The sequence below is a fragment of the Pygocentrus nattereri genome, chromosome 6, assembly GCF_015220715.1.
Source record: "Pygocentrus nattereri isolate fPygNat1 chromosome 6, fPygNat1.pri, whole genome shotgun sequence".
NCBI lineage: Eukaryota > Metazoa > Chordata > Actinopteri > Characiformes > Serrasalmidae > Pygocentrus > Pygocentrus nattereri.
This window is the reverse complement of record NC_051216.1, coordinates 29,881,469-29,908,657: the sequence shown is the minus strand read 5'-3', so window position 1 is coordinate 29,908,657 and position 27,189 is coordinate 29,881,469. Positions and strand designations below refer to the sequence as shown.

Sequence of the window (27,189 nt, the reverse complement as noted above, 5' to 3'; positions counted from 1 at the left end):
TAGGTCAGTAATGGAATTTTATAATCAATGCAAAATTTAACTGGTAATCTTTGTAGGGCTGATAAAACTGGGTTGATATGACCAAACTTTCTGGTTCTTGTGAGGACTCTGGCTGCAGCGTTCTGTTTTGCTGGGACATCCAGACAGCAGGGCATTACAGTAATCTAGCCTTGAAGTAATAAATGCATGAACTAACATTTCTGCATCCTGTAGAGATAATGCATTTCTTAATTTAGCAATACTGCAGAGATGCAGGAAGGCTGTTCTAGTAATATTAGTTTCATGTGTGTCGAAAGACATCAGTGCCCACCACGACACCCAGATTTTTTTACAGATGAGCTTGGTGCAACTGTGAAATTGTTTTAGTGTAAGTGTAAGTGTAAAATTAGACAGTTTGTTTCTAGCTGCTTTTGGACCAAGAAGCAGAACCTCTGTTTTATCTGAGTTAAATAGGAGAAAGTTACTCGACTTCCAGTCTTCTTTGTCTCAATCTTTTAAGTTTAATTTTATCATCTGGTTCGCTTGATATATAACTAAGTGTCATCGGCATAGCAGTGGAAATTTATGTCATGTTTACTGATAGTGGTGCCCAATGGTAGCATATATATTGTGAATAATATAGGTCCTAAAATAGAGCCTTGTGGAACACCATACTTTACTTTTGTGAGGACAGATGATTCACCGTTTATATTAATAAACTGAGAGCGATCAGTGAGGTAGGACCTGAACCAGGAAAGAGTTATTCCTGTTACCTCTAGAAGGTTTTCTTGTCTATCTAGTAAGATAGCTTGGTCTATTGTGTCAAATACCACATTAAGATCAAAAAAGACTAGCAATGACACATTTCCTTGGTTAGAGAGTAATAAAAGATAATTAACAGTTTTTAGTAGTGCTGTCTCTGTATTATGATGTGGCCTAAAACCAGATTGAAATTTTTCTTGTATATGATTCTGCTTTTTCCAAGATCTTAGATATAAAGGGGAAATTTGAGATAGGTCTATAATTTGATAGTTTGCAGGGATCAAGGTTAGCTTTCTTAATTAGCGGTCTAATTACTGCTAGTTTAAGAGTTTTTAGGATGTATCCAAGGCTAAGAGAGGAATTTGTCATTGACAGAATAGGCTTAGTTATTTCTGGCAAAATTTCCTTAAGTAAACCTGTAGGAATCGGATCCAACATACAAGTAGATTTTTCGGAAGAAACCATTTTAACTAGTTCAATTTCTTGAAGTAAGGTAAACGATTCTAGCCTATCTACAGTGATTAGAATTTTCTCAGGATTTAGGCTGGCATTATAAGGTAGCAGGTTTATAGAGTTTAATTGTGTATTTAGAATTTTCTGCCTAATTTTTTTCATTTTTATCACTAAAGAAATTCATAAAATCATTGCTGCTATAGGCTGATGGCATTTCAGAGCGAGGAACTTTAGAGAGAGAGAACTTTTTGTTCTCTGTTATTTTAGAAATTGTGCTACATAGTACTCTATGATTTTTCTTATTGTTTTCTATGAGAGAGGAGAGAGGGGCTGAGCGTGCTGTAGCAAGTGCTCTTCTATAGTCTATAAGGCTCTCCTTTCAGGCACACTGGAACACTCCTTGTTTAGTCAGGTGCCATTTTCGCTCTAGTTGTCTGGCAGTCTGTTTTAAAGCTCTAGTATAGTCATTATACCAAGGGGCGAGTTTTTTTCTGACTTACTACTTTACTTTTTAATGGAGCCACACTATCTAGTAGATAGTAGATCGAAAAGCATCTTCTAAGAACTTGGCCATAATATCTAACTCGGTAGGATTAGATGGACAGCTGACAGAAGCTGATAAATGCGGAAGGTTTCTGATAAAGCTACCAGCTGTGGAGGGAGTTATAGTCCACTTAATACAATAACTTGGCGATGAACACATATGACCACTAAAGTGAATTTCGTATGAGATTAAGTAATGATCTGAGACTGCTGTGCTCTGTGTGAGAGCGGCTAAGTTATCTATGTCTACACCATATCTATGTCTACACATATGCCAAGAGGGGTATTATTTAGTACTGACTTCACAGGGTATCCAGCCAATTTAATCACATATAAATTAATAATAAAATATTTTTTTTAAAAACAGTTTGCTACAGAGTTGCTTATTTCTTGTCACTTCAAAAAACAGTCAGAACATTTGGTCAGAAGTCCCTAAACTTTTGCATTCAACTGTCTTGTGTGACAAAATCATGAAATACTGTCATATACTTTTGCCATATTTCCCACCTCATGTATCAATTCTGTTCACATCCTGTTTGTAACAATGTAACTGTATGACTGGAAGCTACAAACTGTGGAATAGTAGTTATGATCAACTCAGTTGTGATCAGGAGATTATGTAATAATTTTGACAGGCCTCTTAAATTTGACAGGCCTGTTTAATCCTAAAGGGACTTGTGGCATATTGCCAATTCTAACCACCTTTATTATCTCCTCTTTAGGTGCTGCAGAAGTGATAGTTAGATGTCCTCTCAATCACATACAGTGCACTGGAACAAGAAAGTGCATTCACTTCAACAAGCTCTGTAACGGAGCCAAGGACTGTGAGGATGGCTTTGATGAAGGAGTTCACTGTAGAGGTAAGACACTGACTCTACATTAACTTTCACTACACGGATACCTGATCTTATGAGCCGTCTCTGTCTCCAGGGACGTGGAAAGATGTGTTTGAGGATGGTTGTGGTGCTGCAACTTTGAGCAGCGTGTGTGACGTCATTCTGCAAGCTATACCATACATGCTAATAAACGAGCTACGTTAAATACAGCAAGCTTTTCCGGGCAGCGGCCAGTCAGATTGTTGAAATGTAGCTCAGCAAACATTTTCCCTCAAATGTAATGCTTATAGCCACATAGCTTATGTGCTGAAATCTGTTTTGAGGAGATTTGATACTCAAATGCACATCAAGCCAAGAGATGATTACTATGGTTGCATTTTTAAAAAATCATTTTCATAATAATGGAATTACACAACACACCCCCAAGCAGAGAACACACTCTTAACATATACTTTCTCCCAAAACTGCAAAGATTTTTTTAATCCTATTAAAACTTCGGTACACTCACAAACCTCTTCTCTAGATATGGTTCTTAAGGGGAGCCAAAGGGGTTCTATGGCAGTGTTTCCCAAATCTGCCATCAGGCAGCCCCAGGGAAGCCACATTTTTGCTCTGTGCGTGAGTTAGGTTGGGGCAAAAATGTGGACAGTCTGGGTGTCCTGAAGACAAAGAATTAGTTAGATTTGAGAACCGCTGTTCTATGGCATGCCTTGCGATGGACTGGTGACCTGTCCAGGGTGTATCCTGCCCTCCACCTGTGTATTCCATGGCATCATAGAACCCTTTGGGGCACCCCCCCCCACCCCACCATTACTTGCTGAAGACATGCAGGTAACCACAACCGACAAGTATATATATGATAGGGTAATACACATTTTTAAATAAATAAATAAAGCACAAAATAAAATACAGATTCTAAGTAAAAATGTTTGCTTATACTTTACAGACTTAAAATTATGTTTCAGCAAATTTTAGCACAGAATTTCTATTCTTTTATTTTATTTGAGAAAAAAAACTGAACTATAAAACGTGTCATAACTTCGGCACAAGCTACATTTTCTGTTTTCATTTTCTTCCCTATATGTTGAATATAGCAAATATACAGTGTGCATTAAGATATTCATTCCTTTTGTTCTCTGCAGAGGAGGAGCACTTCCTTTCATTTTTTGCCTTCATTTTTACAGTTTTTTTTTTTTTTTTTTCAGTTAAACAGTCCTAAAAGTAGGGAAAGCTCTTCTCGAATCCCTGACTGGGTGTCATTGCCAACAGTTTTGTTCATATTGACAGCAGCAAATTCTGCATATCGGCCCACAAATGGCCAAGGTTACAGGACGAGAAGCACAGCAGGTCAAGAGCAGCGGGTGCGATGTTGGACACAGTCTACTGTTGTTCACAATCATTTAAGCCACAATAACAAGCAGGTGGAGCCTCCTGGCCTCTATGATATGACAATGCCGACTCAGCAGGCTTTGCTGGGTGGATGCCCGTTAGCCATGGCTACTCGCCTCAGGCAGGCCAGCACTGTGACCTTTGGTGAACTGGAGGAGTGTGGCATCCACCTGTGCTTGACCATGAGCTGTTGATCCTGCTCTTTGATCTAATGCTGGCTGGGAAAGTAGCCATTGACCCATATGAGGCAGAGGGGATTATGGTGTCGGAGTGAATTTTGTAGCGTTGATTTGTTATAAGAGCAACAAACTGTTGTATTTCCTGGTCTCAGATATTGCTGTTGCCTTTCGTAAAGCAGTATTTTTACTCCACATCTATGATTGAATGTTATAGCTTATTGTGAGTGCTGCTAGGATTCACTGCTAGCTCAACATCAGTAGATTCAAAAGAAACTCTCCTCACTATTGTGCGATATTTTTGCAGACTTCCACCTCTTGCCTTCTAAGGCAAAGACTCGCCTATAGTGTATCTGCCCCGAAGGAAGATCTTGCTTCCAAACAACTTTTACTACAAAAAAAGCACCCATAACCTCCCAGCAGGCTGAGCAATTGATCCAGAGCAGCGGACAGAGAGGGAGAGAAAGATAAAGTTTGGGCTTGTCAGGATGGGAAATAAAGTGAGTGTTTACAGGCTACAGTGATATATCACAGAAAGTTATCCTAGGGTGTTAAGAAACATTAAGCAACAATTCGTTCATTGTTCTCCTCCCCCATTTGTTTGTTTTTAGATACAGCTAATTAAATAACCAGAGCCAGGGGCAATAAATCCTCACGCTGTTCTTTTCTTCTTCTGACATCTAGCGTGCTGCAGTCTTACCATAAACATTTGGTTTTCAATCCACGGCTCCAAAACAATTTGAGGAAGGAAAATGAAAAGTGGAAACGGGTTTGCTAAGAATAAAAACACAACTGAAAGCTCATCCTTAGTTCAGAAACGCTTTTTTCATTTATATTCTAGCATCCCCACTGTTAAAGGAGCACTATATGATTCTGGAGAGCGATTGTTGATATTTTGAACTCAACAGCAAAACAAACACACCCCTCCCTTCTGTGCTCCTTCAGAAACTCCGCCCCCAAGTTCATGGGTACACTTCGCAGATCTTGCAGACACAAAAACCATGATATAACGTTAGAGTGAACAACAACATATGAGGCAGAGGGGATGTAATGTAGCTAAAGTTAGCTCAGTAGTGGGTTAGCAAACTGTTGCTACAGTTGCTGTTGTGAAGTTAAACAGTTGCCATCATAAATATTCGCAAACAAGACAAAACAATATTGATTCTGTGAAGCAGCAGAAATGAGTCAGTGTTACCTGTCCAGCAGGAGCAGCCTCCTCATCCCTTTTCATGCATTCCAACTCTCACTGAAGCTGAAGGCAGCTTCTTTTTCACCAGCTTCTTGTATGTATTGTTCCGTTCCAACCTTAAAAGGTGTAGCAGCTAAACTACATTCCAGTGCCTCAGCTTCTTCAGGTTCCACCTTAAATTGTGCATGCACGCTGTGTGGGTGGTCACTGTTTGGCAGGACTAACATGCACGCGCAGCCGTCCCGGGAATGCAAACAGAAAACACAGCAGCTCAAATTGCAGCGTGACTTTAATCTCTGCTCAGAACGCTGTTACTCCGCTATATCTTTACATTGAAAATAGCTGTTTGCAGCAATATAAGATTAAAATGTTGAACATATCACCTTTAACACTGCTTATGCACAAGTCATTATGCTTTATTAAAGGCTGTTGTTGGCCACAGCAATGCCATACAAAAGGGAGGATTTGTGTAATTACTCACTCTAAGACTAGCTACATCTCACTTCCTGGGCTGTAAGCATTAGACTGACTCATACTTCCTAATCTAACAGAACACAGCCTGTGAACTTACCCCATGTAACAATGAGTCCTTATGCAATAGCCCCGCTAATAAACAGTGTGAAACTAAAACGCTGAAATTATCTTGCTGAACATGCTACAATACCTGGTACTGTTTGTGAAAAATAAAACACTTTTAGAGAAACTAAATTCCGTTTCAGTCAGCTCTTAAATTCTACTCAATCCAACTGGGAACCTGAACAATTATATCCTAGTTTAAAAAGCAAGATGACATAATTGTGCTTACAGCTATTCAGGAGGCAAAAAGTGCATCTCTTCAGATCTTCTTACACCTGTAATCATCGGTCCGAGTTGTGTGGTGCATGATGCCATGGCTTATGACAAAAACTGTTTGGCATAACTTGATAAATAACATTTGTACATGTATCTATTTTAGCAGCACAAACCAGCAAGCACAACACAAACAAATGAGACTCTTCTGGTGCGATTTGGGTGCTCATGCAGGACTGAGTGACGTCACTCATCAAACATTTTTTTTAAGATCTGTTGCATGATGGGAGCTTGATTGTCTCCTGTCTCTTAATGATGAAAACGTAAACTTTAACTGTTTATATTTTTTCCTTATTTTTCTTTGACTTTTTCATTCCTTATATAAGTGGAAAATCTGAAAAATGAATCATTTGAAAAGATAATAAATGAAGGGTGGTCTCTAACTGTATTGATACTGCATATCAGTCATGTTAGGTTAACATGCTAATGACTGAAGCAAACTAACGTTATGCTGCTATATGCATCTCCTGCCTATTTGAACACTGCGTTCATCAATTGATAAAACCTCATTAGATATCATTAGATGTTAGACAGACACGCAGGAACATTTGTTTTTTATTGTTGTTTGTTAGATAGACAGCCTACACTCTTTAGAGAAAGGAAACCTTAATATTTTACTGCTGCTCGGAACGAAGTGATTTGTTCTTTATTCCGTTTCTGAGCCCTGTTTCAAACGCACTCACTTTCCAAACCTGTCATGGGCAAGCTGTCAGAACCTGCTGTCTCGTACCTCAGCTCTGAGCAGACTAGAAACTCACAGCCTTTCATCCAGTGTTGTGGTGCTTCTTGCGGGGCAATGAAATCATTGGTTATTTTACTTTAAAGCTATTGGAAATGTTATTGTGGAGTGTGAAGGTGGGCAGGCTCTGTGGGCTTGCTAGCGGCTAGCGCTTGGTTTGGTGACTTAAGCATGCGCTGACGTAAGCGTCAGGGTGGACTTAATGAAGTGTGATAATTGAATCAGTAACTCAGGGCCACTGTGCGGTTCAGGCTAGGACATACAGCATGTGTTCCTCACCACACACACACATCCACCTACAGAATACACACTCTGAGAGATGGAAGGAATCGGGGTCACTGTGGAGAAGTTGGAGCGTAGCAGCTGGGTCTTTGTTGCAACTTTCTCTGTACCTCTCATAATGAATATACATAATGAATCCCAGGAGAACATTCCACAAAACTGTGCCCATATGGAAGACAGAGAAAGTATTCTGCTTCACCTTTGTCAGACTTCAGTGTGCTTTGTTTTAGTCCTGGGTCCTCTGGAGGAGAGCAGAAGGTTTTTGTAAAGAAGGATGATAAACTTTCTCTCCCTCAGTGTGCCTCTTGGCTCTCTAACGGTGTGAGAAATTTTTTATCTGCACTGATAGCCCTGGTGCTGGACAGGTGGAGGGGACAGTAGGGCTAAATGTACATTGCAGTCCATGGAGAAGTTCTGTGTTAAGCTTAAACTGAGTTTAGTAAGAGTCCTCCACAACTTGCAAATGTTCCTTGATGATTGCATATAAAATCATTGTAAAACTATCTTTCTTTTACATTTCCCTAACTTCTAGATATCAAGCAGATAATTGTGTAGTGGAAACTCATAAGGTAACATTAGCAGTATGTTGGTTCATCTGGTTTACTGGTTGAAATTTCCGGCTCTGCTATGTGTTCTCTCTTAACCATCGTACGCCACAATGAGCACAGATAACCACCATACCAGCACTGCAAATCATGCTAACATTAATCCATTTAGCTTTGAAGAGCTCAGTCAGGGATGTTTCCGTCACATTTTAAATAAAAATGAAAACTCCATAGACCCTCAGTCACGTCCTACCCTCTAGACTGTTGCTTCTGAAATAGTCCACTCTGTTTTTGATGGAGCAGACATAAAGGAATGGGTGGTCTTTTGGGATTAGCCTTAGCCTAACATGGACACCGTTTTCTCACTGTGATTCCGTTTTCTCTTATTCCACCAAAGAGACTCAATCAGCTGAATCAGATGATGTCTTCCAAGTTTTTGCATGCAACATGCCAAAGACTAAGTAGTACTGTATTCAGATTCAGATTCAGATTCAGATTCCTTTATTGATCCCAGGGGGAAATTGCAGTTGTTACAGTTGCAGCCATTTATGTAAAAATAAACACTTTACAAATAATTTAAGACAATATATAGAATTTACAGTATGTAAGACAATATATAGAATTTACAGTATGTAGCACGAATGAGTAATATTTTCCAAATTCAAGTATCTATGGGAAGCAAATATGAGACAAAAGTGAATTTTCCAGTCCACCACATGTATATATTGTTCAGTTTTGTGTTTACTGTTTTGCATAATAAACATATCCCAGATGTACTTTGCTTTTTAAAAATTTAAAAGTGGGTGGATTTCCCAGCTAATAGAAAATGCACAACACGTTCTTGCTATTAACTGGAAAAGTGTGTGGAACAGTTTCTATGTTGCTCTGTAATTGTTTTGAGTAAAAAGATGGAGGGTAACTGGACAGTCTAACTAAATGTCACTGAAATCTAACAGATTCTGCATATTAAGCTGATGAAGGACCAATATTTCATAATTAGATCATTTTCTTGAAGTAAGAAGATGGTAAATATAAACAAACTGACTCAAAAATTCACTGTAGTGCTAAGGACTAAATTAAACAGGTAAGAGATAAGTGCATACTGTATAAGACTTTAAGTGTTGTTGTACTGCCTTTTTCAATCTGGGTAGCTACCTGGTGCTTAAGAGATTTTCTGATTTGCTATCCTGCTTAAACATGTGACATTATACTGTCATTCACTGTGCTTGTTTGTACTTACCTTGTTACTCTAAACATTTATCTATTAATGAGATATTTACCAGTGTTCTTTGTCAGCTTAATATCTGAAGTCCATTAGCTAAAGTGTCTGGTTACCCAAAATAATTACGCAGCACTGTACCACACTGATACCCAGTTAATAGCCAGAACCTGTTTGGCAGTGTAATTTCAAAAACTATGAGATTTGTTGTTTCTAGAGACATAAATACAGGATGCCACATAATTAAGTTCAGTAAGAACACTAAATTGCTAACCTTTATCTTGATTATATGTTTGTTATAGTTTGTCCATAATTAATCCTAATCTCACTCTATGAACATGATGGAGGTAGTAATTTAGAGCAGCAGAGAAGTTTATGAAAGAACATTCTGCGAAGCAGTGTGAGTTGTCTTTTTTGCTACCTCTGTTAATTGCAGTGTCTGCGATCATGTCCTAAATACATGCTTAGGTAGTTCTGTTAGCTGTTGTAGCTGATCTTTACTTAATTATTTTTTGGTTAGTTCAGTAGAACCACCTTATTTTTTTTATCACTGTATAATCGCTGTTCAAATTCTAAATGTATGCAGTTCAGGCCAGCTTTCATTTCTGTTTTTGAGGCACATAGTCTTGAGGTAATAGAAACAGCAGATACGCAGTGGTATTATATAAGGCATTTGAGAGAGATATTACATGTACTAAGATTTCTTTCCTTGACAGCAGAGAATTTGTGGGGAATAAACACAATTTGTATTGGAAATCAGATTCCCAATAGCTGCCGGCGCTCCTCTCATCAGAAGCAGCCTGAGCCTTTTTCCAGCACCCCTGAACTGAAATAGAGCCCTCCTGCTCTTATTATTATGTGGCCAGTTGTCCCATCAGGAGGAAACAATTACCTCTTCTGTACCATCCCAGCAAACAATTTGCTCACATTCAACTGAAAGTAGCCTTGATTTCCTGGTCATTGTGTGGCCTAGGCTGTCTGAACCCCTGAAAGTGGGTTAAGCCCTCACTTTGGAGGAGCTGAAATAATAAAACTGGAAAGGGCTTCGTCTAGAACCTGAGAACATGCAACAGCAGCATGTACAGTGGAGTTACGGCAATGTTTTAACAAGTGAGCTTTAGGAAAGTCTATTCATGGTTATTCATTTGCTCTAGCAGGACTGTAATGTCATGACTATGTTTAACCTAACATGCTGTAGTTGAGGTTTTAATGCACTTGTTCATTGAACACATTATTGAGTCAGACTGCAGAACTGTGTCTTGCCTAATATTTTATAAAACAACATACCCCTCCAGCCTCATTTTATGAGCAAACGCAAGCAAAACAGCTTCTTATTAGCACTAAAATTAAACAGAACATTCCCATTCAATTGGAAATTGCTCTGATTTGTCCAGTGTACACCAGCGTCAATGAAAAGTTAATAAATATTGAATGTTCTTTATCAGGTATTAAAACATTCACACTTAATAGCTGTGCTGTTGCCATGTTTGTGTACAAGCAAACAAACAAGTACATTATCTTGAATAAACCTGTTATAAATCAGGTCGACGTTTTTATAGTGATACAGATTGCCTTTCTCATTGGGGGTGGGGCAGGGGGGCTGTTATTAATAGATAATGCTGCCCTTGCAAAGTAATGAAAAACAATGTTGCACATGTACTTTCCTTCCCTCTCTTTTCCTCTCAACAGCATTCAATTATCTCACTTGATTAACTTTTCATTACCGCCAATTCAAACAAACAAACAGTACCCTCCAGGGCTAGGGCAACGGTGATAAGAATGGTCTCCAACCCAAATATGAATACCGGCGAATAGAGCACAAGTCATTTCCTGCGTTTTCCCCATTTTAAAAATAAATGAATCAATAAATAAATAAAGACACAAACCTGAACACAAACCATTACCATATTTATTAAATTCGTAATCACATAATGAAATAGAGTGCTGTTTAGAATGCCATTTAGGACTCTATCTGTTTTTGCAACTTTATATCTTGCATTGTACAATCGTGAAATAAAGAGGTGGACGGTATTGTTACTCTCAGTGGAAGAGAGCTCAGTCTTTCTCGGTAAGAAGAACGTGAAAATCAAGCACCTTATTTGAATAAAATAATGAAAATGCTTACCGGCTTACTGTGTCTTGGATGTACATGAGAAATGCAACAAAGAGCATTAAAATTGTGCTCTCTGATCAGCCTGGATTCCTTAAGAACTTGCCTTAATGGTAACTATACAGAATTGCCAAGTAAAACCTAATATTGCATGGGAAAGCAAGACAATGAGGAGATTCAAAAGCTTATAGTCTTTGAAATCTTTGAATGCTTTGTGATCTTTGAGCTGGAAAATTCCCCTGTCTTGTCTCTATTTCTGTCTGGTTTTTTTTCTTTTTCTGTCAACCGTGGTAGAGGAATCATGTGAGCAGCAGTGAGGAGATAATTCAGAGATTGTGGGGATGGAGTTGTAGTAATGCATTATTCGTAATGAACGGATAATGTGTGCCAAAGAGAACTTTTTTTTCCCCTGTCTGCATGGTCACAGCTTATATCAGCTTGGTCACAGCTTATATCTTGCATGTTTCTTTAGACCCATACCACTCATACTGTGGTTTGCTCCGGTACCCTGAAATAAACACTGCCTTACTAAACTCCAAAATAACACCATATCTGCTTAATTAATTTCCAATTAAAATGAGTTTAAATCGTACACTGAAGAGTATACTACAGATCCTCCAACCTGCAAAGGCATGGAGTTCTGAAGGTACCCTTTGGTATCTGACCCCAAAAAGAAGGAAAATTAATAAAACAGCACTCATGGTGACTTTTCAAGGACCAGTTCTGATGCTGACGTGCACATTATAGGCACTTTTAAAGGTGGACAGGGGTTAGCATGGGCACTCTGACCACTCCAAAGCTACAAATCCCCTTACACATAAGAGTGTGATTCACTGTGTGTTGTGACACATTTCTGTGACTTGTGCCACAGTAGCCCTTGTGTGGGCTCTGACAAGACAGGATAGCCTTCATTGCCCTCACACATTGATGTGCCTTGGGCGTCCAACAGCCTGTCACCAGTTTAAAGTTTGTCCCTTCCTCAGAACACTGTTTGTAGGTGCTCACTACTGCTGACTGGGAGCGCAAGAAAATCATAATGTATTATAATGATATGCCATTATTTTGTCTAGTCATTAACACACTGTCCCTGCTTTGTAGTAGATTCTGCTGAGAGTCCAGCAAACTTTTTTAATCTTTCTGGGGTGTAAGAATATCATCAATATCAAAATATCATCAGATGGCTTTTGTTGACAGCTTTAAATATCTGAAAAGTTGGTTTAAATTCAAGTGCAGATAGAGTTACAGATATTTGTAGCTCTGAACAGATACTGATACAGACAGTGTCATTGCATGGCATCCCTAATAAACTGAAAGCAAAACACATTAAAGGATTTAAGTTCTACAAGCTATTTAATTTCTCCATCTCATCTATTCTAAATATACACAATCGGTTTAGGATATAACCACAGGCTGACTGCATATCTGAACACAGAATTTCAATCACTTAAAGCAGTGAATCTCACACCGATCTAAAGCAGTGAATCTCACCCCGATCTAAAGCAGTGAATTTCACACTGATCTAAAGCAGTGAATCTCACACTGATCTAAAGCAGTGAATCACACCGAAGGTCCACTTTTTTCCTCTACCCTTAAGTGTTTGTGTCGGCTTGGAGTGAGACTGTGGGCTTTCTAGGGGACCTTGCAGTCTCATTTGAGAACCACAAAGTTCAAGAACAAAATCAAATAGAAGCTAAGGATTGAAGTTATAGTGTAACAGTATTATATTCTGCCCCTTTAACTGTGGTGAAGCTTATGTAAGATGTCATATTGGTTAGCTTTGTTTGTGTAGTGTCTCAGTAGATTAAAAAAAAAATGTGCAACTGTGTGAAATCTTAGTCTGCTTTACCCTGTTTTTCAAAAATCCCTGTTTATTAAAGCATAGGAGAATGATGCAACTGAGGTTCACAATATGTCATATTTTAATTGAATCTCCAAAATGTAGAAGTGACTTTTAGCATATTTAATTCAGTAGTTGGCAAGTTGAGCAGAAGTTTGGGAGCTTGAAATCTGACAGTTTCATCTGTATGCGTAGAAAAAAGGGGTTGGTTCCCAGGCCCTGGTATTTGAGAAGTGACAAGTCACTAAATCAATATTTGATATCTTCCTCTGTTTATACAGTGTAGCCTGAGTCATCTGTCAGATCTTTACCTCTTTCTGTAATGTGTGGAAAACAATCTGGCAAGATCTAATCTTGTTACTGGGGATTTTTTTTTCTTCAGCAAGAGAAATTGATTTTAAAATTAATTGAGGTTTGAATGATTTATGCTGACGCTATTTTCATGGAAATATCAAGCGTGTGACAGTACACACGTAGGCCTAATCTGCAGGCTTAGTCTGCTTTTGGGGATTTAAGACATCTGACGTCAAATTCAACACTTCTTGTCTGTTCAAAGAATTGATTGAAGTTCCTAACACTGCACCAGCTTGTGTTATTATTCACTTAGTACATCAGCTTCTGTTTTAGCCCCTTTAACCCCAAGATAATTATTCATTTATTAATCAAGTGACTACTTGTAATTAACGTGTTATTACAAGAGAGAGGCTCTGAAACATGATCCTATATATGGGGACAAACCATACTTGTTTTGCCAGTTCTAACTTTCAGATGGTCTCATTATAAAAGTTAGTGAGTCAGTTGTGCTGAATCACAGTCATATTCATATTTGAGCCTTGGCTTGTGAACCGTCCAGAGAGATCCAGCTGTAAGACCTAAGAATAAAATCAGCCGCTAATTTGGGGGCAAATCCATGGCATGCTTACTAAACATGTATCTCCAATGCTGCAGTGTGCATTCGGGTCAGCTTCTTCATTTGGTCCCACATTAATTAGAGGGCTCCAGGACAAAGCAAAAGGGCCCGATGAAGGCCGGCCTTGAAGAGACAAAGGCCACAGAGGTCCCCAGAGCCTGTAATTAGTCCATATGGAGAGGTGGAATTTGGGCTGCCCCCTCTCCTTTCTCATGACCAAGCACCAGTTTGGTGTGGGAGGAGGAGCAATGCTGCTATCAGTGTAGTGGCCAGACCATCTGTGTGGCCTCCTTTTGCAGTCTTGGAGTTTTGCCATCTCTATTTATTTTGGCCCACACAATGGATATAATCAGCTTATTGGGAAGAAGGTGGTGAACTGGATGTGGCTAATTATGAAATATAGTGATCAAAATGACTGGGGGAAAAAAAATCACATATTTAAGAGAAAATTATACATAATTATACATTGTTGCTTTGCCTTTAGTACAGTCTCCTAGTTTCCATTACACTTTGTCTTTCAAAGGAAAGTGCAGGGATTTTTGACAGTTTTGGTGGTCTATCAGGTCTTGCACGGTTGATAGGAGACCCATTTTCTCTGGGTCCTTCAGTCAGTGCACAAAAGTAAAGAGTAAATCAATCTTTTAATAATGTTTCTGAACTGTTATATATATATTTTCCATATATGTCATATTTGTCATTATGTAGCAGACTTTAATGTAGAACCTTTATAATTATCCTTATTATCCTTAATTACATTTTTTTTGTAATAATTATTTGATTACTACTGCTACAGTAATGCCCAGCTAGATATGGGATTCACTGTCTTTGGGAATTGCAGTGTCATGCTAGCACCAAGCTAACAGTGGTATAAATTCACTTTCTCACTTTGGGTTTAACACCATAGGACTCTAGCTTACACACTGACTTTTGGAGCCAGTAAGACATTCATGTTACAGCTTTACTTTGTATATTGCAGTTTTAAGCAAATCCTTTAGTGATAATGTCAACTTAAAGCCCAAGTTTGTGTATTATAAGAGGAGCTGGTTAGCCTGGCAGGTTTGAAAATAATAGCTTTTTTTGTCTTTAACTGATATTCGACTTTTTGAAAATTATTTCATTAACTAATTTCCTAATATGTTGGTGTATACACTGATCAGGCATAATATTATGACCACCTCCTTGTTTCTACGCTCATTGCCCATTTTATCAGCTCCACTTACTCTCTAGATGCACTTCGTAGTTCTACAATTACAGACTGTAGTCCATCTGTTTCTCTGATACTTTATTAACCCCGTTTTATCCTGTTCTTCAGTGGTCAAGACCCCCATGGACCAGGTACTATTTGGATGGTGGATCATTCTCAGCACTGCAGTAACACTGATGTGGTGGTGGTGGTGTGTTAGTGTGTGTTGTGCTGGTACAAGTGGATCAGAAACAGCAGTGCTACTGGAGTTTTTAAACACTGTGTCCACTCACTGTCCACTCTTATTAGACACTTCTGCCTTGTCAGTTCACCTTGTAGATGTAAAATCAGAAACGATAGCTCATCTGCTGCTGCACAGTTAGAAGAACCTAAAAAAGGGAGCTAGCAAAGTATGCAGAGAAACAGATGGACTACAGCCTGTAATTGTAAAACTACAAAGTGCACCTGTAGAGTAAGAGAAGCTGATAAAATAGACAATAAGCATAGAAACAAGGAGGTGTCATAATGTTATGCCTGATCAGTATATGTGTACAATATTCAGAAAACAGATTTTTCTTCTGTTAGTCTTGTAAAACACAGTTTTATATGTCATATAAAATATAGTACATTATATTACTATAAAGAAACGTTACAGTATAAGTACAATGTATACATGTATACATGTATAAGTACAAGTATAAGTATTAATTACAGTGACTACCTGGCAAAATTTACAGCGTATTTTTTTCAGTGCATTATTAATAACCTTTGATTATACATGACTGCTGTGGTAGCTGCTTTATTGCTCACTGTTATCGCTTTCTTCCTTTGGAACGACAGTCCCGTGTTCAGTGTATTCTGTTCTTCTGTTATTGAACTTGTGGTTGTTTAACCTATCGATTGCTGCTCTTTGAAAGGTCGTGTGTGTAGCTAGAGGCAGCGAGTAGTATCACTATTAGGACATGGACAAATGTGATTTCTGATTTGAGTGGCTTAGTTCTGCCTTAGGTTTAAAAATGACTAAAAAAAGGGTTCACGATGTTCAATATATAAGCAGTGCTCAGACATACAACTCAGAGGAGACTGGTTTGCGCTTAACTCGATCATGTCCAACAACTACATATAGTATAATAAAGAAACATACCACAGAATTTGTTCGCTTTGGTTGGTATTTTGTATAGTTTTATGTTAATATTGACATTTAGGTTTGCTTTTTTTAGTACATGTAACTGTCAATCAGATTTTGGTACATTAACTTCCATTACAAGCTAAGAATATTTTTTCTTTCTCCTGCAAGGTTATAAGGCTCTGTTCTGACAGCAACCATATGTATGGCTCCAGACTCCTCCTCAGTGCCTCAGGCCATCACATAGATCTTTTAAAATTTCATTCCCAGCACTCTTGAATGAACCTAAAGAAGTATTGATTAGCCAAAACAGGTATTGGATGACAACCACTAATAATACTGGCCTGCCATGAGGAAAGGTTTAGTACCTGAACAAACACATTGAAATATGGAAAATCACTATATAGGTTATTAATGTTATTTGCATTGCAGTGTTTTTATCTTCCATTTGCCGCAGTGGAGTTGCTTCTTGTAGTCACCTTAAGATTGTAACTGGATTAAAAATGTCATATACATACTATACACTCACTGGCCACTTTATTACGTACACCTTGCTAGTAAAAGGTTGGACCCCCTTTTGCCTTCAGAACTGCCTTAATTCTTTGTGAAATACTTTCAACAAGGTGTTGGAAACATTCCTCAGAGATTTTGGTTGGTTATTTGAGTGACTGTTGTCTTTCTATCATCTGGAACCAGTCTGCCCATTCTCCTCTGACCTCTCACATCAACAAGGCATTTTCGTCCACACGACTGCCGCTTACTGGATATTTTCTCTTATTCAGACCATTCTCTGTAAACCCTAGAGATGGTTGTGTGTGAAAATCCCAGTAGATCAGCAGTTTCTGAAATACTCAGACCAGCCCGTCTGGCACCAACAACCACGCCACGTTCAAAGTCACTTAAATCACCTTTCCCCCATTCTGATGCTCGGTCTGCACTTCAGCAAGTTGTCTTGACCACCTCTACATGCCTAAATGCACTGAGTTGTGGCCATATGATTGGCTGATTAGCTATTTGTATTAACAAGCAACTGAACTGAACTGTACCATATAAAGTGGCCGGTGAGTTTCTGTTATAATATTGACTTTTTCATTTGTAATTGCTGTGCTTTTTTTCTCATTTTCTGCACTGACTGACTAAAGAATGTAAATTGCATTGGCATTCTGGTAATATTTCTGTCACTGTTCGCTACGCTACTGTTGGCAAACAGAGGGAATGAGGTATTGAGTCTAGTAAACATCTCTTCCAGCAGCAACAAAAGCCTTGTAAAGAAAGAGAATACACAGAGTAGAGAGTGTAGTGAAGAATATTTCAGTAAAAGACATCCACATGAGAGATTCTCCTAGTCTGCTTGGACCAGTTTTCTCCTTGATGAAGAACGAGCCCACATGTATCAACAGATGCATAGAAATACTTTAGATATATTGTTCTTCAGGTGTTTGTCATCATATACGTACATCATGTATTTTAACTGAAGTAAACACAGTGCTTGAAGAAGAGCAGAATATTGTTTCTGCTCACTGTTTGGGTTCTCTGGGTGTTCTCTGGCAGGTTTATCACATTTTTGAAAAAGGATACATGAGTCAGTATTGCTGGTAATTGTGTTTCTTAGTGTGATCAGCTGTGAGTCATCTTTATCATAGTAAAGTTATTGGTGTCTTAGGGATATGTCCCATCGCTCTAACTCTCACTCTCTCTCTCTCGCACTTTCTCACCCTCTCGCTCTCTCTCTCTCTAACTAAATGAATGTGAATGTACGCTCTTGGAAATAATGTCATAAAAGAATCATTTTAGTTCCATCATTTATTTGACAGATTTGATGGACAGATTTGTTTGTATGTTTTTACACCTTTTACACTTTTTTTTTCAAAAACAATCAGAACAGTCTAGTAAAATCCATATACTGTGTGTCGTCTCTCAGTATTACAAAAACTAAAAATCAATATTGCTTATGCAACACCAACACCAGCATACCAGTGTATACATACGTCTCCCAGGACTGCTCCAACTACTCAGCATAATACCAAATAAAGTTTTTCCTAGAACTGTACATTTCAACCAAGAGCCATTTAGGAACTTTTTTTTTTACAGTAGACATGACTGTGTAACATAACTTTTGTGCAAAACTGCGCTTTCCATGCCTGTTCACATATGTAGCTGCATATAGTTGCATATATGTGGAAACATTTGGGCACCCCTGATCAAATTATATGTTTTGTTGATTTTCTAAAGTAAAAAATGTAAAAATTGTTTACACATCCTCTACAGTGAACATAATTCTGCATATTTTAATGCACAAGTAAGCTAATTTACAGTATCCAATCTCCTGAGATGTTCTTCATTTGTCCCTTTTTTTGCCACCTTGAACATAATGATTTTTCATGGTGTTTTTCATTTCTTTAATTTAGCTTTACACCAATATTTACAAGACAACAACTGTTTAGAATAATTAGTCTCCTGTGTTATTCATTATAGTTATGAATCACACGTGTTAAAACATAGGAAGGCGGTGTGAAACGACATGTGAAAGTAAAGATTTGCCAAACTGTTTATTTTAACTAGCTTTGGCTGATAAAGACTACTGAATAAAACTCAGAAGAGAAACTCCTCTGCAACAAGTCAAGTGGCACTCAAGGGAGCGTTTTTTGTCCAGCATATGCAGAACAGCAGAAGGAGGCATATGGTGGGGAAAATCATCCACCTGAGTTTTGAGTTTAACCTTGGGGTTTCCATTGTCTAATGCAGCTTGGAGAGACAGGTGGGTTTACACTTCTGGTTAAAGTGCATTTCAGACCATCTTCTTGGTCTGAATCTGCATCTTTTGGTATATTTACATATGCATTTTTATGTGGATCTCCATCCAGGTCCTGATTCTCAAGACATATGAAACGACAAGGTGTAAAAAAGGTCTGTCTCCTTTAAGAGTGCGTGTGGGTTTACAGTTGAGTCTTGTAAAGTGGGAGCACCATTTCTCAGTCAGCAGTGGGTGAAATCTCGACCTGCTGAGGTCCTGATTTCAGAGTGCAGACAATTCTTGGCGATGCTCACCTTCCCGGGTTGCTGGCTTGTGGTCAATTGAGGAGACCTATTGAAGGTGGGAATTTGCTGTGACTATTGTAGAGAGGAAACTGGGAAGGAAAGGTCAGCAAGAAGTGTGTACATTCCTGTGTGAATTGCCTGTTTTTCAGGGAATCTGAAGTGGCTTTCGAGACAGTTGGTCTTGTTTACGAAAAATACAAGGACTTCGCCCATATGCACCCCATTGCCCGCTGTAGCTTTAGTTTAATTGTAGTTCATAAAATCAGAGCGCCTTCTCAAATGGAGGTGTTTTAGTCTTTGTTTAAAAGCCTGAAGTTATTGTCTGATGTGGTGTGGCAGAACATCTCCCATGCAGAGGCCCTGGAGGAGATAAAGTAGTCCACTAATACAAAATGCTGCAAATTTGTATTTAATACATTATTCCTCTTCTTCCTTCTCTAGTGCTCTATAATTAAGATAAATCACGAAAGCCCTTCAGTGTATATTACTCCCATGAGTCATTGTTACATGTCTGGTACTATTCTGTCATACTTTTCCTCGCCCATATGTGTGCTTTCTTCCTGTGGTGCTTCAGCAGTCAGTGAAGGAGCTTATGTTGAACAAGCCGGTGTGCATGTTTATCTGAAGATCTCTGTGTCTGGTCAGGAGAGCGCGTGCCTGTTGTTTGGTCATAGATATGAGGATTAGTTCTAAATATCTGCCTGCTCACTGTCTACTGGAATTGTGCATGCTCTGTCTTTTCAGAGTAGGCTACATGCCAGTTAAAAAACATGAATGTGCTGGCCTGACATCTAAGGAGGCACAGATAGCAGGATCAATGAAAATACTGCAGCATTTCTTCAATCCTAGTAAAGGGCAGACTGCTTTTAAACTGACACTGAACATTTATTTTGCTGCTTATTATGAAGAAGTCATGATGATGTGCAGTGGTTGACAAAGAGCAGGCGCAATACAGAGTTTTCTTTCCCAATTCCTACATTGAAACCTTGAATATCAGTCTAACCAATGTTTTTCTTTAAAACTTTTCTTTAAAAAGCAGGTCTAAAGTGATGTATTTTACTTGAAACATTTCACCTAAAGCTACACTGTGTAAGTTTTGGGGATTTAGAGACCTCTGAGGTAGAGATGTGCAATTGCATGCAAAATGTGAAAGAACATTTTGTTATGCCTTTGTTGCGTGGCCCCCTTCCCTGAGGGGATGAATCTAATGACTGCAAGAGCGTCAAAGAAGCGTTTTAAGAAAACTCATTTACACTTGGTGGAGGATGTGTTTTGTGAGGATATTCATGATTTATCTACTATCGTAATATCTTTGTCAGTAAAATGTCGATTTTGCATTTGAGCCCTAAACAAGACCTACTTTTTGAGCCTGTGCTTGTGATTTTAATACATAAAGACATATGGTGTGACACGTGATGACATGCTCCAACAATCTCCTATGAAATCCGAGCCGACACTTCTGACTGACACTTTTGAGCTTTACAGAGTGACACACAGCAGTGCATGGACACCATATATTTTATCATTTTTGCCCAACTTTCTCCCCAATGTTGTCATTGGCAGTTCCAACCCCTAGTTATGTCTCCCCAAATCTCATGATGCTACCAAGCTACCAAGCATGTGAAGGCTACCACATCCTAACTCCGAGACATGTGAAGCCAAACCACCGTGTCTTTTAAATCTTAGTGGTGGAGGGAGAAGAATCATCCTACCCAATTATACTCTCAAGGACTTTTATTTTCTTAACCTATTTACTGTACATTATGTTGCATGCAATTTTGAACTAGATTTGATTGCTGAATTAGATCTAATACATTTTGTTTTTCTTTCAATATCTGATTCAATGTTCAGTAAACTGGGCTGATACCAACACTGGTCATGAATTGATGTTATCTCTATTATTTTATTTCATTAACTAAATATAGATATACAAGCTGACATTACAAGTGTATATTACCTTATTCATTGACAGGTACAGTGTTATTGTCTCAGAGAGGTAGGTGAATGTAATGTTAAGGCCCAGTCGCACTAGCTTTTATTATATGTGTACAGTTTATGTGATTGTTATCTGTTGTTTGGCTTTTCACTTCTATCATCCGCCATGATGAAAATAGGGCTGCCTCAAAAAAAATGAATTCTTGCTGCATTCAAAGTTGTGATTTCATTATCCACCTACAAATGACACTCATGTGTTGCCGCCTGCTGTAAAACACATTCATCAATAAAACCAAGACCACTTGTAAGCAACATTATATTGTACTCCTTTATAATGGCTGTGATGTAAAAAGAAGCAGCAGGATACACAGTACACAGAGTGGATTATCCTAACTTTATTGATTTAACTATTTATGGTAGCCAGATTGTTAACTGTTATGTTAGCTTCTTGGCTTACTGCAGCTACACAGGGGTATCACCCCACTGCCACCAACCACACCAGTTACTTGCAGTTTTTTTTGTTACAGATCAGTGTGCAACACTGTTGTGTAGAGTGTATAATTATCTGGCATAATTATATTACTGTTGATGGTAAGTGAATTAGCTTGCTAACTGCTATTTTAGCTCCCTGATCAACTGCAGCTTCTCGGACGTCGCTGTACTGCTGCCAGCCTTGCCAGTTATGTACTTATTTTATTTTATTTTGCTGAGTGTGCAGTACAGTATTAACATGAGAACATAAGTATGTTCCCCTCTGTGTTTTTACTGTTTATGGTTAGTTATGGATTTAGCTTGCCTGCTGGCTCCAATATGGAGTATTTTCTTTTGTCCTCAATCTTTCTGCCCAGCTTCGATCACACTGATTTTGCAAGGCAAATGTCAAGTGTGAGTGCAACTTCAGTCTTGCCCATAGACTCTAATTGGCATGATGTGGTAGTCTTGGTGGACATTCTAATCCCAGTCTACTTTATTGAGGGCAACATAACCCCACTATGTTAAACCATCTGCTTAATACATTTGCTACACTAGTAATTAATGCTGAACTTTCCTGACATTTTTGTTTTTGCTTAAATGTAGAAATGGAGCAATTAATTTAGAAAAGTCTTGCTTCTGATATATCTTAGTTAATCCTTCATTCTCTTTAGAGGCCACTTTAGTGCGCTTAGGGAGCTGTATTGAAAATGCACACTGAACATTCTGCCTCATGATCTAAAATGCAGAGCTAAACTGCTCAGAACTAGTTCCTAGCTGCTTTGCTGCTCAAAGGTGCTTGTGATCGCATCCCATTTTTAAGCCTCATGTTGAAGTTTCTCAATATTCACAATATTTTTTGTTGACATTTAAGCAAAGCCTGCTTGCCAGAAATACTGTTATGTCTTTGTATCCTCCCTCTCAAGCCAGTGCTTTTTTGGTTTTCCTCTCTTCAGTGATACATTCCATATACTTTCATATGCAAATGATTTATTCACTCTCCTAGTTTGTGATCTGTGGCTAGAAAACTGTCTCTGTTTACCAATATTCATGTCTATATATTCCATTTATATCCTCTGTGATTGTGTGTCAGGATGTGAGATACGAAACCACACTTTCTTCTCCTCCTGAGAAGACATAACAAAATTTCCTGTTAGCAAGATACATTGCGATCATTAGCACTTAGGGGCAGCTGAGGTAGAAAATGCTTTAAAGTATCTGGGAGCTTTTTTTTCTGCTGTTTTTTTTTTTTTTAAATGTTTTACTGTCAGTGAGGAATGGTCTGAAGTGGCTTTTTGTGCCTTGCTGAGAAGTTCTCTGACGGTTTTGTGGAACACAAAGGAGAGATGTTGAAAGTGCTGGAGAAAAGTAGTGCACATTTTTACTGGAGAGGGATGTCTGAGAGAGGAATGGGACTGGAGCAAGTGCTGCCATCAAATATGAGAAAGATAATAGCAGAATCTCTGAGACAGAATGTTTTCTCTCCAGCGGAATAATCAAAATAAAATCCATGTTACAAAAACCTTTTACTGCCATGATAGCTCATTGCTCAGCGATGAAAGTGAACTTCTGTTGAATCTACCAAACCCTCAGTCATGGCCACATCTTCTCTTAGGCCTTTAGTTTCTTTCAAAGTGCTACAAAAAGCAAAAATATTAAGTCTTCTCTTTTGACCTCTATATTGTATTAAAGGGAGTTTCTAATGCTGTGAACATAAATACACCTTCGTTATAATGTAATGTAATTCATGTCAAGTCATTGTATATCTCAAAGCCAGAATTACTAAGTTAAACTTACTAAGCCAATCTGAGAGTTTGTTTTTAGGGATGCCCTATTATGGAAATCGTGGGTCAGTGTCAATATTCAAGATTGTGGGCATTTCTCTAGCATTGTAGACTTGACTAATGAGCTGTCCAGGGTGTTTTCTGCCTTCTGCCCAATGACCGCTGGGATGGGCTCCAGCACCCCCTGTGACCTAGAAGGATAAGAGGTATAGATAATGTGTGTGTGTTTCGTCCAGTATCTGATTCAGTATTCAGTGTATTGAACTGATTCCAACACTGAGTAATGAATGGGTGTTTATTAAGTTTAAGTGATACTTTTTTGATCCCACAACCGGGGAAATTCCACCTCCGCATTTGACCCATCCGTGAAGTGAAACACCACATACACACTAGTGAACACACACACACACCAGGGGGCAGTGAGCGCACTTGCTCACCGGAGCGGTGGGCAGCCCTATCCATGGCGCCCAGGGAGCAGTTGGGGGTTAGGTGTCTTGCTCAAGGACACCTCAGTCATGGACTGTCGGCCTGGGGATCGAACCGGCAACCTTCCGGTCACAGGGCCAGATCCCTAACCTCCAGCCCACGACTGTCCCCATTTATATATAGTATTATGAGACGTACTGTATGTAAACATTGTAAATATGCCCTCAAACGTACAACAGTAGGTTTAAGGTCCAACATACACCTTAAGTTATTACCGGGAGAAATTTCGCATTTGTATTTTTTTATAGCCTAATATTTTAAAACAGAACAGTAAGATAACAAGCCTGGAGATGAGACGGGATGTGTGGAGTCAATGCAATACAACAAAATATAATTTCAATGGATTATGGTACAATTATGTTCCTTGACTATAGGTACTTCTACATACCTTTGAGGGTACCACCCCAGTGACAGGAGTGGACTGATTTAAAGCAAGTAGAAAAGCTGATATGATTCCGATATCGTCATACATCCCTGTTTGTTTTGGTCTCACATTCCTTTGCTATAACTAGTACATTTGTAGCCATTGTTATCATTTGTAGGCGCACGTTTAAACCCGCACCCACAGTAACACTTTGAAAGACAATAGCTACTGTATTGGTCTGAGCATCTGCTTTTGTCAAGACCTGCCACAAATTTTACTGAATGCCAACTAGTCATTGTGAGAAATGTGTTGATGTGTTCTTTGTTGCCAGCTCTGTGGCTCTGGATATAATTGTGGGTTGCTACACTCATATTCAAAGAGACCATACCAAGAAAGTGACAGCTGCCATATGAAGAAGAAAAAAAAAATCAACGACCTGAAAGAGCTTTTTTTAAAGTAGGAGATTGCTGTGTTTATTGAATCAAATTTACTGTATATAAATTGGAACAAAACATGCAGTGCTTCACATCAACATCCAGAACTTGTAATCTTCACATCAGACTGTACACAAAAGCTCAACTGCGTCAGCAATGTAAGCCAAGCCTTTTTTTATTTTTGGAAAATATTTTCAAGTTGACTCAGTTAGACACCCACTGAGAATTGTTTGAGATGATTTGGATAAAATGCTTACATATATATATATTTGAACAGAAGTTAAATGAACATAACTTTTCACTTTACTGAAGTGTAGTGTACTGTTTATTTTCTGAATATATATATATACACACACGCACACGCACACACACACACACACTGATCTGGCATAACATTATGACCACCAAACATTACACTTTAGTACTGTGCAAAGGTAAGCAACCACGCTGTTCATTTAACTTCAGTTCAAAATGGCTGTTAAGTACACATTATTCATTTTTCAGCATCAGAAAGCATTTCAGAGAAAACAATAATTAAACAAAAGCCTCCACAACTAATTATAAAAGTCTGACAGAGTTTCATTTGTCTACTCTTTACTTTTTTGAATTCACTAAAAGATACAGAGAAATTGGGACTCATCAGAATTGTACAAGACCTGGTAGACCTGGTTAATTGGAAACAGGTGAGTGTCATGATTGGGTATAAAGGGAGCATCCCTGAAAGGCTCAGTCGTTCACAAGCAAGGATGGGGCGAGGTTCACCACTTTGTGAACAACTGTGTGAGCAAATAGTCCAACAGTTTAAGAACAACATTTCTCAACGTGCAATTGCAAGGAATTTAGGGATTTCATCATCTACATCTACAAAAACCGACATCATTCTGTAATGGATATTACCACATGGGCTCAGGAACACTCAGGAAAACCACTGTCAGTGAACACAGTTCGTCGCTCCATCTACAAGTGCAAGTTAAAACTCTGCCATGCAAAGTGAAAGCCACATATCAACAACACCCAGAAACACCGCCGGCATGCCCCTGTCCCAACTTCTTTGGAACGTGTTGCAGGCATCAAATTCAGAATGAGTGAATATTTGCAAAAAACAATAAAGTTTATCCGTTTGGACATTAAATATCTTGTCTTTGTAGTGTATTCAATTGAATATACATTGAAAAGGATTTGCAAATCATCGTATTCTGTTTTTATTCATCTTTTACACAACGTCCCGACTTCATTGGAATTGGGGTTGTATATATATATATATATATATATATATATATATATTATACTTAGTGTTACAGACCTTTGGGTAACTGGTTTTGACTTAAATATATATCTTCTTTTTCTCTCTGATACTTAATAATTAATAACTTGTTCTCAGTGGGCATATTATCTGGAAATTAAACAAATGAAAGGGTGGCCTGACTTTTACACAATACTGTAGCTAGAAGCTCAGTATAATTTTCCTTCATACTAACATGACGCTTTGACTCTGGTTGGCTTAAGCGATTGGAAGGCTTTTTTTCCCCCTCTGCCAGCAAGCGTTACTACCTTTGAACATTTGCAGAAGCCTAATCGGTTATTGAGCCTCTAGCCTGCGTATTGAGAATTAAATCCCCATGTAGTTGAGCAGCTTGTTATGCCTGAGTGGTACTGAGTCACATGGGTCTCTCTAAAAAAGATGCCACTTCTGCCTCCTGCCAAGCACCAGCAACAAAAACTGAACAATAACAGTAGGCCATATTGGACAGAACATTGTCTGCTTGTGTGGGTGCTCCTTTAGTGGCCTACGATTGTAATGCTTTAATTGGATATAGTATATGTGCTCCAGAGTAGTTGCTCAGCTACAGAGATGAGTGCTTAAGTAGGAAAGAGCTTAATGAAAGCAAATGTTGATTCAGGAGCAATACGTTTATCACAGGTTGACATTTGATCACAGAAGAAAATGCTTTTGAAAGTTTTTGAGAGTTAAGAGGCAATTTAAGAGGTTGAAGCTTCTTCTTTTCTTTCAGAGTTTTCAAATGAACAGTTACAAGTGTTCTTGTAATTTCATTGCCTTGTTTCTGTCTGAAGCACCTCTCTGATTCTGCTGCATGCAGCGGTATTGATCCCCGCCTCCGGCTCAGGACTGTCAGCACACACACCGGCACATCGCGGCACTGACGGCTGAGGAAGCGGCTCGAGGAGAGCGAAATCAAAAAGCAATTTACATCTCTCTCTCTCTGTCTCTCTTCCTCTGTCTCCCCCTCCCTCTCCTCTTTTTTCTGTATTCCTTTCCCTCTGCAGAGCTCCTGTCAGCCTGTCACGAGTTGCACTGCCGCTATGGCTGCATCATGACCAGGAATGGCACCTTCTGCTTCTGCGCAGACGGCTTTGAGGTGGGCGAGGACGGGCGCAGCTGCAGAGGTACGCCTCCTCAGGGCCGATCAACTCTAGCCTTCTAGCGCTGGTCATTTTGTGCGATGAAGGATCAGCTGAAGGGGAGGCAGAAAGGCTGTCTGTCTCCAGGGTGTCTTTTCACACTTTCTGTTTGCCTTTATTTGACACAT

At 38.8% G+C, this 27,189-nt stretch overlaps 1 protein-coding gene across 2 annotated transcripts in view; it reads left to right on the top strand.

Annotated features, from left to right (window-relative positions):
- Positions 1 to 27,189, top strand: part of lrp1bb (low density lipoprotein receptor-related protein 1Bb) — a 412,476-nt gene that overhangs the window by 136,316 nt on the left and 248,971 nt on the right. For both annotated transcript variants that reach the window (XM_037539357.1, XM_037539356.1), the window contains 2 exons: positions 2,460 to 2,597; positions 26,927 to 27,046. In XM_037539357.1, the coding sequence (XP_037395254.1) occupies positions 2,460 to 2,597; positions 26,927 to 27,046 (258 nt within the window). The remainder of the gene's footprint in view (positions 1 to 2,459; positions 2,598 to 26,926; positions 27,047 to 27,189) is intronic.